At 41.4% G+C, this 13,523-nt stretch overlaps 1 protein-coding gene across 4 annotated transcripts in view; it reads right to left on the bottom strand.

The window, feature by feature from the left end:
* The window catches only part of RAD51B (RAD51 paralog B), a 412,254-nt gene that overhangs the window by 141,646 nt on the left and 257,085 nt on the right, over positions 1–13,523 (bottom strand). For all 4 annotated transcript variants that reach the window (XM_035327969.1, XM_035327967.1, XM_035327968.1 and 1 more), the window contains one exon: positions 4,401–4,525. In XM_035327969.1, the coding sequence (XP_035183860.1) occupies positions 4,401–4,525 (125 nt within the window). The remainder of the gene's footprint in view (positions 1–4,400; positions 4,526–13,523) is intronic.

Here is a 13,523-nt window from a genome sequence, read left to right as displayed (position 1 = left end):
CACATACATTCTGAAGCCTTAGTAAGTCACATATACATGAAACTTGGTCCCCACTCCCCTTCTCTCTCTCCCAGCCCTTCCCCACGCAATACCATGGTTACTTCCCCATCACAATTTTGGAATGCTTATTCAGGGCTTATTCATATGATACTGAGCAGACCAAGACAAAACAGCTGTTCTGTAACCAAGGACACAACAAAAGTTATGTCTGGCATTATTAGTCTGAATGAGAGACGGCTTTCTGTTTTGTTTTAAGACTGAGTCACCATAAATACACTTATCCATTTGAAACACTTTACCTGAAGAAGGAAAAGAGCTGCACAACAACTATCTGGCACGGCTCGAAAGCTCTAGCCTGTATCTCAATCCTAAATGCTCTTTCTTTAAAATACCACACTGATTTGTTATAAAATAACACCCTGTGCTTCTACAGCACTTTCCATCAGAGAATTTCAAAACACATTATAGCCATTAATGCTATACTATGAGTCTCACAAATCCCTTGGAAACTATAAAATAAACCAGGCCCATAGAAGTTGCCATACCAGATCTGGCCAGTGTTTCACTTAATCCAGCACCCTGTCTCCAACAGACAAAAATAAAATGTTAAATATAGCATGTCAACTTATTAAAACCCTACCATGCTGTCCCCCAAAGACAGCTGAGCACACATGAAAACAGTAATCTTGGAGCCTGCTGACTCCAATTCAGGAAAGAAGGATAATTATAAGCATAGGGGTAACCGAGGAGTCTGATATTTCTAGCGCAGCCCCGTTGGTTTTGGCCCAAACTCAAAGGGCCTGCATGTTATTGTATGGAATTCAGGAAAACAAATGTCAAGGTTAATGACTTGCAAGACTCCTTGGGGAGAACCAAGCATCAGTATCCATATACCCAACAGATAATAGCAAGTTCCTTCATGAACACGTTTGGGTGAAATGATTAACTTCTCCCACTTTCTCCCAAGCTTTCTCCCAAACCACAGTGATGCTCTGGACTTCCTGCAGCTTCAGCCCCACCTCAGCAGATAGAAGACCCCTGCTGCAGTCCACAGCAGTGGGTTTTGATGGGACAACTAATTCAAATGCAGCCTGGAAACCTGCTCCTGCCCTCCCCCTCTGTGGCGTTGCTTCTGTCCTGGAGGAAACCAAAACCAGAACACTGCCTTCTAGAAGGGGACAAAAGAGGAAAGTGCATCAGCTTAAGAAACTTGTTCCTATCCAAGCAATAAAGCAAAGCTAATTGTTTTGAAGGCAGGCAGGATGTTCCAGAAATTTCATTACTTTGCTGAATTGGCTGTCATCTTATTAATGTTCAACAGACATGTGGAGGGTGGGGTGGAAAAAGGGAGAGTTGGCTGAAAAAAATGTCTCCAGGACAAACAAAATGAAGGAATCTCTTACTCAAATTTCAAGAACTCGTGTGTAGAAATGCTATGCTTGATTTCCCTAGATTTGTTGCATACTCTTTGTGCCACCTGCTGCCCTGGCATTCCCCAAAGTTTCAGGTCTGCAGACTACTGCACCATCCCCAAGCTTTCCCAGAACTCACAACTGCATTAATGAGAACAACTAGCAAAACAGGGGGTTGCGCTGCCCAGGAGATGCTGTGTTTCCTGCAAGCTGCTTGCTTGAATCCTCCTTAATGATTTTATCTTCACATTTTGCAGAATACCACCCTTGGGCCTCATGGCCCAGCACACCCCAAGTGTTGATTTCTCACTTGACAGGTAAGATTTCCCAGTGGGAAAAAGCACGCTGGCTCTATTACTGTGCAAGTCAGATGTAAGGGAAGATCACTCTGACTGTCACTACAGCCCCAGCTCCTCTGGGGAAAGAGGGAGAGAAGGTAGAGCCAGGAAGATCTTCCTCAAGCTGTAAGGTGACTGAAGAGAGAAAGAATTCTCTTGCATTTTAAAGGAAATAAAATGTGTCCACTGTGCAAGTCAGAAGAAAACACAAGTTTTGCCCTTAATAGTGCTGATTCGGTAGGGTCACAAGGTGTGCAAAGTAGGGAAAACTTGTTTCTACCCTAGTTTTCATCCAGATCTCTTGACCAACTGCATTCTTTCATTAATTTCCTGGGTCTAAATTTCACTTAAAACCAAGGAAAGATAATTTTGACTACAGAGATAATCCCGAGCTCTTATATATATATAAAGTAAGATGAGAATTTGTAAAAATGATTACTGACTTAGAAATTTTGGACCTCCAACTTAAGCTTCCTTAAAAAGTGCTGATTTTCAAAGCGCTGATATCCAATACCTCCTGACAGACCCACCTTATGATGACTGAAATGGCATCTCGGGAACTGAGGAACCTTTATTCACAATTCAATTCTGAAAGTGGGTATAACACAGCTATAAAGGAACATGTGTGCAAAATTTCAGTAATTTTATCAATTCAGTCCTGCTGCAGGTGGAGTAACTCTAGATGCCCTCTTCTACTTGAAACTCTGTGTCTTGCTGAAAGATTTGTATGACTTGAAGAAAAGACAATTTATCAAAAAAAAGGAGACAGACATCAGCAGCAAGAAAGTATTTACAAGATATAATTCATATATCCTATTTCATTCATGGACTTCACAGATATGTAACTATTTATGTCACACTTCTGTTTCAAATTACTTTGCCTTTAATAACATATATAGGATTTACTAAAGCCGTTTTTCCTAACTGTAGATTTACTCTTTCTACTTAACTGCAACAGAGTTAGCCTGTGGTGTTACATGCAAGCAAGGGGATGCAGCTGATAAAACCAAGTTAAGAACAGTGACTAAAACTGCACTTTTGTTAAGTGCATCGTAACATATGGAATTATACAGGCTTGAAAATAACACTTCATACACTTGTGATCTAGTACTTCTCAAACAAAATCAAGAAAAACTACACGTAATATCTGAATATTCTTTAGAGGAACTGCTGCCTTTTTCCACCGTCAGGGGAAAGTTCTTAAACCTTTTTAGTTGACTTTGTGTAGCATGAAGTAGCACATTGCCCAGTCTCTTGCCCACTCTCTCCTTTTTGCCTTTGCCAATTCCACCTCTCATGTATCTCCAAAGAGATCCACAAAATTTGTGAAGAGCTTTATATTTTGCACACATATGGAGTAAGGGAGAACTCATTACAGTCCAGAATAAGAGCAGCAGTATGAGCATGTTTATATTCAACTGTGGACAATCTTTAGATGCAAGTCCTGAAGATCCCTCTAGATTTGACACCCTTAACCTGCTACCTGAGAATGCAGAGGACCACTTCTGCTTCAGTGTACATGCCTTGCAGGAACAAAAGTGCCATCTTTATAATTTTACTCATTACGAGCAAAATAAAACAGAATGACTTTCTCTCCTCTGGCTCTAAAGACTGCAACCCAAAATTGAGAAACCTTGTGTTGGGGCAGCAAAACCAGGAGCTCTAAGTAGAACACGTGTGGGTAATAATGCTATAGGAGTAAGATGGTACAAATTTTGCATGGCACTTTTTCTGACAGTACTCTACTTTTAATGGGCAGAAAATCAATAACATTAAAACTGAGGGTCACAGCCTTTGGAAAGAGTTACATCAATGCAAAAACAGAATAGACAAAGCCAAAAGCAACTATAACCGCAGATATCCCAAAGGACAGATGAAATCATGGGTTATGATGGTTTTTTTTTGTTTGTTTTGTTTTGTTTTTTGTTTTTTAAAAAGTCACTCCCTCAATCAAACCCCAAATGTCTTGCCTCCTAGCTTTTCACAGTTTTTTTTTTTTTTTTTTTTTTTTTTAAATTAAGAGGTGAAGATTGCAGGCAAAAATGCTACTATATTTCATTCAAAAGCATGAAATCTCATAGTGTGACCATTCTTTTTTTTGCAGACATACTTCTGGAAAATTGCTGCCATATTTACTGCTCAAAGTTAAGCTTGCTGGTGCAGGCAGCAAGCCTCCGCTTGCAAACAGTAGCTGCAGGAGATAGAGCGCTCCCTATCCTAACAGTCACAGCAAAAATTTGGCACAAAAGAGTGGAAAATGTGACAGCAAAACAATTATGGTACCAAAAGGACTAACCTCCCAGTCCTGCCCCAAAATTCTCGTACAGGAAAGAGCACTTTAAGGATTACCTTCATCTCTATAGTATGTGATGCCCTAAAAGCTTGAGCTTTTTAGGAATTTTTAGGAATTTGCACACCTGTGCCAACACACACCAGGTCCTGTGACTCAGATAAGCCCATCCTAACACAGGACACTGGAGGACTGGCCAACCCCAAAAAGCAAAGGACACTGACCACCCTCCACCCCAGATAAGCAATTGGTCTCTTCTCAACACACAGATCATAACAACCACATGGGCTGAAGTACAGTTAGCCCAGGTGACCAGGCACTGCTTGTGTGGCTTAATTTAATTTGTCATCAGGTTCTCACCTGTCTTGTTGGCAAGTCGTGGTATTGCAGTATGAGCCTGGTGTTGATGCTGTGACTCCATGTGTTGCCAAGGGCTGCTGTCACACAACCAGACTCCTTCTTTCCACTTCCAGATGCTCCTGAAACTGATTATGAAAGAAACTGCATCAGGACCACACCGCAGACATGGAAACTCTGATCAGACATCTCAGGTCATTCCCTAAGATAAATAATTACAAGTTGTTCTTAACAAATAGTATTGCATGAAATTCCTACCATTCCAATTTATCTATACAATTGCAATGTGAGTTCTCCATCTCACCCTCTGGTACCTACATGAAATGCCAAGAATTAAGGATAGTTGCATAGTAGCCAGTACCTTCCTGTAGAGATCAGCATATTTTCCTAAATATCCAGAGGTGCACCATGCTTGGGACACACTTGTGTTTGCCTTTTTAGACATATCATCCCCAAGCAAACCAGCTTTCTGTGGACACTGGGAAGCAGGCCAGCAGAGTGACAGCGTATATATAACTAAACAATGAAAAGTGAATTTAAAGGAGCAGAATGCAGTGCAACAATACGCTGATCTAAACGTTAATATACTGCTTTGTGCAAGCAGGCAACCCCCACAAAGCAAGGAGCCCCTTAACTGTAAAATACCATTCTGGTGTCTTGGAAATCATATGAACTTTATATAACCTTGAAGGAAAATGCACTTTGCTGTGATCAGCAATGACAACATAAAGAAGTGCTTCAAGTAAAGCAGCATGATCCAGCTTGCTGTATTGTCATTTCACCTGAGTTCTCTAGCACTGAAGAGCCAGAGAACCCATTCATACATACACATACAGACGCAGGCAGGTAGGTGCCCAAGCTCTTCACCTTTGTTTACCACAAATTCTGTGCCAGATGAACAGGTAGATGGTTGATTTGCTTATATTTCAAATGGCACTTCAAGAACTGAGCAAAGCAGTCAAATTAAAGAAATTTAGGAAAAACAAACAATTGTTATGTGGATATAAATGATAATCTGCAAGTTGAAAACTGAACTGCTTGAGACAGTCACTGTGTAATGTTTAAAAGCTATGAGTGTTGGCCTGAAGTTGAATGAGAGAAAGTTGGATTTAAAGAAAGGAAACTTCCTGTCATCTATCACACAACAAATGAAACTGTCACAAAATTAAGGCAACAAAAAATTACAACATCTATCAGGCAAAAAACCAAAATTGCTTCCTCAGCATGGTCATGAAATCCTGGTCAAGTGAGTCAATTAAAGTTAGACCAGACAAGACCTTGAAAGAAAACAGTGGAAAAGATTATTAGAGTGTAAAAAAGCTGATTATATAGTATGACAGCTCTAACTTCTACGCCCTGGTAGAGCCAGTCACAGCTCTTACAGAAATATTTCACCTTGCTACAAGGTAGCTGATGTTTCAAAGGGCAAAAATAGATTTTTTTTTTTTTTTTTTTTTAAAGAAAAAGGTATTGCACTGACTCTGGAATACAAATTCCAGAACAGTCTTAAGTTTCTGTCAAAACAATCAGCAATGCAACAGTATATATTGAAACTTAAATTGTAAGTACAAGGTTTTGGAAGCAATACTGTACTGAGATGACAAAGTCATCTCATGCCCCAGCAGAGTTTCTGGAAGATTCGGGCTAAGATCCTTAATTGCTTTTACATCTGTAAGGTTATAGGTTTTGTTACTTCTAGCCCCCAACTATTCAGAGCAGAAACATAGCTTCTTCATTTGCTTAAGCTTATAATTTGGTAAAATATCTAGAAAGGACAAGACTAAAAATTACTATCATGCAGTAAAAATCATTATTTATATCACTACTGATGGCTTGCAAACAATGACATGGATATTGTATGAGACTGCATTAGGCAGAGGAGAGAAGCAGGCTGGAGAGAAGGGCCTGGAATCACTGCAGTGCACTAAAGGACCCCATCTGAAGACCTCAAACCTCCCCTCCAGCCTTCCCTGAGTAATTCAAGGTTGAATAGACATCAGCTGGCTTTGAATTAGGTCTTTAAATGTTTAGGGTCTACTAAAGAAAATAGTGAAGCACCTGGTTCAAGCCAATAGTTTGACAGGAGCCTGGACTTGGTACTTGACTGAATTACTTCCCACATCACGGTAACTCCCTGCAGCATGCACAATATCCACTTCTGAACAAAACATGTTCCAGTTTGAAAACAGTCTACAACTGTGCCATCCAGCAAGGATGGCTGCTTGATGGCTGCTTTTCTTTCCCTAGAACAAAGGTATTCCTATCTTGATAGGCATCAGACTTCTGCCTGAATAACACACCAAAGGAGCACCTAACTGGAAGCTGCAGCATCAAGAATGCTATTTTGTTAATTAGCCCAACCAAGCTGCTTTGGGAAGGTGTATGTGCCGGCAAGAATAATTTCTCTTCATCTACATTTCTGATTTAATTTGCCAGATGGAGGGAAGAACAGGTTCAAGTGTTAAAAGTAGGGTGCTGGGAGGTCTGTATTCCATTCCCTTAAAATGACTGAAACCAAGTTACTTAATTAAGTTAATTAAGTTCCGCAAAATGCCTGCACCACAGAAGTAAAATATCATTGCTGTACAAACAGGCTAAGGGAGAATAAAGGAAAGAGAAGCAGCTTTAAAGCCTCGCAATCCTCCCTTTATCAAACAGAAGCAGCCAAAAGTTCCTCCTGTAGCTGGCTGGCGCTGTCCCTTCCCACCTGCTAGAAATGGGTAGGAATCACGAAATTCAACAGAGGCAGCTCAAGGTCAGCTCTGGTGGGTACAGAACTGCTTGGGGTCCTAGGACTACAGACAAAAAGCCCAGATGCTCCAAAAGCAGCTATTGTTGGCTTAAAACAGCTGCAGAAGTCTGTCTCTCTACCAGTAGCTAACAGAGCAACATCTTGCTGTTGTGGTCCTGAGCGGGGCACGTAAGCAGTTAAAAGTCTGGAGCCTGGTGACACACAGGAGGCACGGCTCCACAGCAGTTCCTAATTCTGCATTCCTTGCAGGCCTGAAACCTGTACCAAACAGAACAGAAGTGCTAGAGGTGTGAGGCTTGTGGCAGAACAAGCAAGCTAATTGCTGTAGTTTAGTTTGTTTTATTATACAGGAGAAAGCCTACTGTACCATGCTGTGTCAGCCCCCGTCTGAAGAGGGCTGTTTGTGACCCACTTTCAGGCAAATCCTCTTCCATGAAGTTATTCAAATTTATGACTCTGGTGCAAAGTGGTTAGTAAGCCTGGAGCAAAGTTACAGTGAAGACTTTTTACAGGAGGGAAAGGAATGCCTCACAGGAAAGTTTCCATTTTATAAGGGATCCTCCTGCAATCTGATGCATTAGGCAGACAGAGGCAAACCAACAAGAAGTGAGCTGAATGCAGGGGAAGCAGCGCCAGCTTTGCAGAGAAGTTCAAGGACAGTGACAGCATATGCTTCTTTCCTTCTCCTTGCTCTAAACACAAAAAGATAGCAAACATCTCAGAGGAAGGAAAGACGGTATGTTAACAAAATAGATTTATATTCAAGCATGGCCCTAAAGAAAAGTCAAACTTATCTTTTCTGTTATTTCAAACACTACTTAGTCATTAACGAACAGCTCAGAGAAAGTGGATAAATAAAACTGTTCAAAGAGAGAGTGATCTTTTTCAGCCTGCATTGCCCTGATCTTCCAAACCCCAGCATTTTCAGACTTAGATATGGGAGTATCAGACCAGCCTTGGCCCAAGAAGAACCTGGCTCCTAAAGGCTCCTTGGCTCTAAAGGAAGAAGACTGACCTCTGCTCAGAGGTCCCCACATGTCCAACCTGAACCACTTCAGAGCAGTACGGAGTGCCAGCTGTGACAGGAGGGGGCTTTATCCAGGCGGGGGGGTGGGTGTCTCCCCACAGACAGCTCCGTACACTCCGCTGGCAGGCGGCATCTCCCACCTCGCCAGCCTGCTCACACTCCAGGCAGTCCTGGCATTAGGGTTTCTGCTCAGGACGTGGGTGGAAGACCACCTAGGGGGTGGATGGAAAGGAGGCTGGCAGCCTGATGAGAGAAGTGTCAGATCTCAGCCTGTGGCTGGAAGAAAAGGGGGCAGTAAGCGGGGAAAGGGGGTGGGCGTGTGGAAGCACAGAGATGGGCTCCTAGCACGGGGAGGTGAAGATGCATGCTAGAAGGGTAGGAGAAGACCTCCAAACAATCCCCTGCTTGCTGCAGTCAGATCCAGCTCAAGTAAAATGCAGTGGTGACTCCAATACCAGTAAGCACCCCTTTCTTTAAAGGGCTTCAAATTGATCACAGCGCACAGCATCAGGCAGGCCAAGTACTGCGTGAGGTACCTGTTCTACCACCTCCTGTGAAATTGGGCTCTTCAGGGCACCAGCAGAGGCACTCGCCAAGACCCTATCTGTGCTGGGACGCAAGAACAAAGCAGGAACTGTCTGCTTCACTCTCACTGAGCAGCTGTCACAAGTGAAAATAAAGCTCCTTGTGGTCTGAGTCAAATGCAAAGTAAATGACTCTGCATAACCAGGGGAAAAACAAACCAAAGAGAAAAGGGTGATTCTTCAACTGAGATCTGCAACGGCACTCCCAAACAGGAGATGAGGTGCACAACTTCTGGGCTCCGCTGCCCTGGCAGGAGCCGTCAGTCAGCTGTCACTGAGAGTAACGCCACACATGGGCAGGACGGGGGCAGAAGGTTTATTCAGCCTTCCATTTTTCAGTGGAAGGAACAGGATGATTAAAGCTATTCAGCTCAATACTCATTCTGAGTTCATCCTATCGTGTCCAACCAGAGAATTACAAGTACAGGCATGGTCTGAAAGACCTTCACTTCCTCTACATAGAAGGAGGTACCATATTTTCTTAAAAAATTAATTCCTTGTGTAACTAAGTCCCAATTGTAGCAAATATGCTTGAAGGGGATTTAATCATAAAGGAATTTCAGTTTCATTAGTCTTATCCTATGAAAATCCTAGGATATCTAGGCCATCGTCTTGAATGAAGTAAAATAGGCTTGAAATGTTTTTAAATGCAAAGAGTCCTTGCAGGCAGAATGAAATTATACTCTTGATCTAAAAAATATGATGTGTTCCTTGTTGGTATAACTGCAAAGAGCAATGAATTCCACCCTTCCCACATTTTCATATAGATTTTTGTCTTTCCAGATGAAAGAATTGTTGCTTGACAGGTTCATACCCATCACTAGGCCACTTTTGCAAGCTCTATCAATTTGATGATTCAAAAATCTTTTTTCAATGAATGCAAAAAGGGACTGATGCACAAAATAATAGTGAAATAACAAAATACAGAAGTTATCAGTCCCCACATCTTCCAAATTTTAACAGTAAATCATCTTGATAAAAGTTTGATTTATCAAAAGGGGGAAAAAAACTCCAAAGGTACAGAGAAAATATTTATAAAGAATTAAACTACTGAGCTCAGTAAAAATGGCATATCAACAAAAACAGCACAGCATGCAATAAGAACGAAAGTACTTTCCCTCTTGCTCAGGCTGTATTGCTTCTCTGCACAGGCATTCTGGTTCATCATTAGAGCTCATAATTGCATTTAGTCTGAATTTTTGGTGCAGATCTCTAACAATGACACCAGAAGGGGGAAAAAAATTAAAAAAAAAAAAAAGAAAAGAAAAAACCCACACCCCTATCTTTTTTTTCCATCTTCACCTATTCAGAAAGTACAAGTATAAAAATATCCAGTGGTGGAAAAACCCATCGCACAGTACAAAACAACCCACAGGACAAACTCATCTGTGAAGTAACTAACCACAGAGCTCTACAAACTCCCACTCACTGACTTCTGCCATCTGCAGCCCTGTTCTCTTGAGCCAAAAGGTGACTCTGATTCTCTTACCATGCACTAGTGACCTTCTCAGTCTCTGCACTGGTCAGCCAAGGTATGTCAGTCCAAACCCCTCCTGGCATATACTCTCTGCCCTCAACATACACTAAACTAAGAGACAATGGCTGAGGATGAAAAACAAAAACAAAAACAGGTTCTTTAAAATAACAGGAGGTAGATTCTTAGACCACCATTTAATATCCCTTACTTGAGACAAAGCACATCTATACATACCTAGGTAAACACAAATTACTAATTTGTGCAGACACTGAAGAAAATGTCTCTCCCTGTTCTAACTGTACGGTTCTGTTTCAGTTAATGTATCACGCAGGCGTGCCAGGTCATCTTGGGAAGGAAGTCAAAACTTGCTTGCTGAGTATTGGCCGTATTGCCTTCATACATTCTTTTATTACTTAGGACATATGGCAAGAAAACCAGTTGTTGCTGTAAGGAATCAAGCTTGGCCACAAAACAAAACAAACAAACAAAAAAACCAACCAAACAACAACAACAAGAAAAAACACAAAATTAGCCGTGCAAAAATCCTTACTTTTAAACTGTTTATTTGCCTTGTTTTATTAAGAGAGGTAATCTGTCAGTTCTACTTCCAAACAACTAGTAAGTTGAAATCTGTGCAAAAAATCCAAAAGATCAATTAAAATCTGAAGTAATCTGGAATAACAATAAGTAAAAATGTTTTAGTTTGAAGCTAAAATTGTCAATGGTAGATAATTTAGTTTTCTCCTTTTTCTTCAGTGGCATAGTCATGAAAATATACTTATCAAAGATATTAAATATAACCCCCTACTAATCCCCCAGTTTAAAACAAAACAAAAAAACAATTTCAACAGAATTTTTTTGACCAACCCTAGTACCCTATGTTACTCCTACAGAAGTGAAGAGCCTACTAGAGACTATGCAGAAACTGCTGTTCTGATTCAGCCATCATCGAGGGACAGAAAATTGCCACTTAAGACTCCAGTTGCAAAGTTCTTATGGAGAGACAGCAATGAATGAGACAAAAAGAGAATGAACTGACTTCTAATTTTGGACAAGACAGTTCATCTCATAGATCCCACACAGGTGAGTCTTCACACTTTTTGTTTACGACTGTATATTTCTGTGTATCTGTGTTCATATTGTGGGTGATTTTTACAATGCTAATCTGATATTACATGAAAAATAAGGTTCTTTTTTTTTTTTTTTTACAGCCATTGCATTGCATGTGACAACTCCTAGAACTGCAGTATGCAAAACACCATACAAACAGAACAAAATGATAGCTCCTGACCTGAAGACCTTCTTTTCATGAGAACTGCAGTTTAAGAGCCTGTTAGCTGCTGCTGCTGCTACTTATTTCCCACTTAGAAGGAATCTTCCCTAGGGGAAGACAGAAAATAAACCACAATACGTGACGGACCAGTAGAACTGTGTATAAACTGGGGCTTCTAGTATTCTCCACAAAACATTAGAAGCTTTTTCAAATAAGCAATATTAACCGTTATTCTATCCTGCAAACTCAGCTGGGACCTCCATCCAGGTCAAGACATAGGAAGCCCTCCAGAGAACTGGCCAGATGCTGGCCTGTTTTTCATCTCACGCCACTGCCACTGCCCAGCAGGCCCACCATGGTCAGCGCGGGCTGCCCTAGCACGTCACATTGCCTGATGTTGGTGTGTTCATGTTGATTCTGTTTTGAGTTGAGATACACGGACAGAGAGAGAAGCACACACATGGTAGTACAGAGACTCCTGTCTGCTGACCTAAAAAAAGGAATTGACATTAAGAAACGAGAAAATCCAGCTGGTCTGATTTCTTGCCAGACAATCTACCAGCCATGAGCAAAATGGTCAGGTCTCAGGAGATCTGTGGAAGTAGGAAGACAGCTGGTGGTTTACAGCACCTGAAACAGAGCCCAAATCAGGGAGTCTGGGATTAAAGATCCTTGGGAACAAATTCTTTCTTTTTACCAGCATGAATTTTTTGCTTCTGTGGCCTGATGATGTACCACAAATCGATCACTTTCCACACTCTACTGATCCTGCATTTTGAGTGCAAGTGACTGAATAAGTAGGCCTGTCATGAGAGGGATGATGAAGACCAAGTAGAAGACAGTGGTTATAAGTTGATACCTTTCCATAACCAAGGATAAATACTTCACTCCTCAGCTCATCCTCTTTCCCTAATGAGAGATTTTGAGAAATTCCCTCTTCTTCTAAAATCTAGAATTGTCTTAAGCTTACACCGTTCTCAGTACCCAGAGTTCTTTCCCACATGGCTCACCACTAAAACTTAAAGCAGCTTCTTCCATCTAACCTATCCTATACACTCACTTCTTCCTGTCTCTCCAAGACTAGAAAATAAATCCCCAAACCACAGTTCTAAGGGGGAAGAAAAAAAGAAACAGCTGGAATTTTGCCTGCATGCACGTATAAAGGATGCATAGGTTTAAAAAACAAAGCTTGCCCAATCATGGTATCTGGCAGTGCTAGGGCCCTGTGAACCAGAAAATGCTTTCAATTATCACCTCGCCAATCATGCTACAAGTTATTGCTGTTGTTTTTTGTTTTGTTTTGTTTTGTTGTTGTTAAGTTCCCTCAGGGAATTAAACAGATCATGATATTAATCAGAAGGCATGTAGGAGGGACAGGGCAGAACGCTAGAGTTACACATGTGTAGGCCCCTTAAGGCTTGACTAACGAACGGAGATTTAAAATCATGCTGTCAAAGCAACTGAAGCCTTGCCTGTTGCAAGCCTCAGCCCTCTGACCTACACAACCGTGGTATTATCGTATCTGATTTTCCCAGGATGGTTAATCTCAGCTGCTAAACTTCATCAGTCTCTGCTAGTGTTTACCCATCATCTGGATTTGCCACTTCCGAACTTTCCAGGCTAGAACCAAATGAGCCAGCTGTTACACTCCTCCCTGACAAGGACAAAAAACACAACAAACCAAACCATAACAGTCTGGAAGCCTAAACGGCTAAATCCCATAAAGGCGGAACAAAAACTAATACATCTGGGGGATGGAGAGAGAGATGCAGTTTTGAAACTGCAGTGTGTTTCAGAACGCAGCTCACAGCATTATGGTCATGTTCAGATGCTGTGGTCTGAAACGCAGACTGGATTCCCATAGTCTACATTTTTTTCCATAAAACACGTCCTGGTAAAGAAACAGTGCCCTGGCAGCTTATCTCCAGTACCCACAAAACTGACACAGCGCAAGCAAAAGCAACAGCAGTCGAGGCAAAGGTAGGAGCCAGTCTGCAAATTAACCTTAAATTA

The sequence above is a fragment of the Oxyura jamaicensis genome, chromosome 5, assembly GCF_011077185.1.
Source record: "Oxyura jamaicensis isolate SHBP4307 breed ruddy duck chromosome 5, BPBGC_Ojam_1.0, whole genome shotgun sequence".
Taxonomy (NCBI): domain Eukaryota; kingdom Metazoa; phylum Chordata; class Aves; order Anseriformes; family Anatidae; genus Oxyura; species Oxyura jamaicensis.
This window is presented reverse-complemented; position numbering and strand designations above follow the sequence as displayed.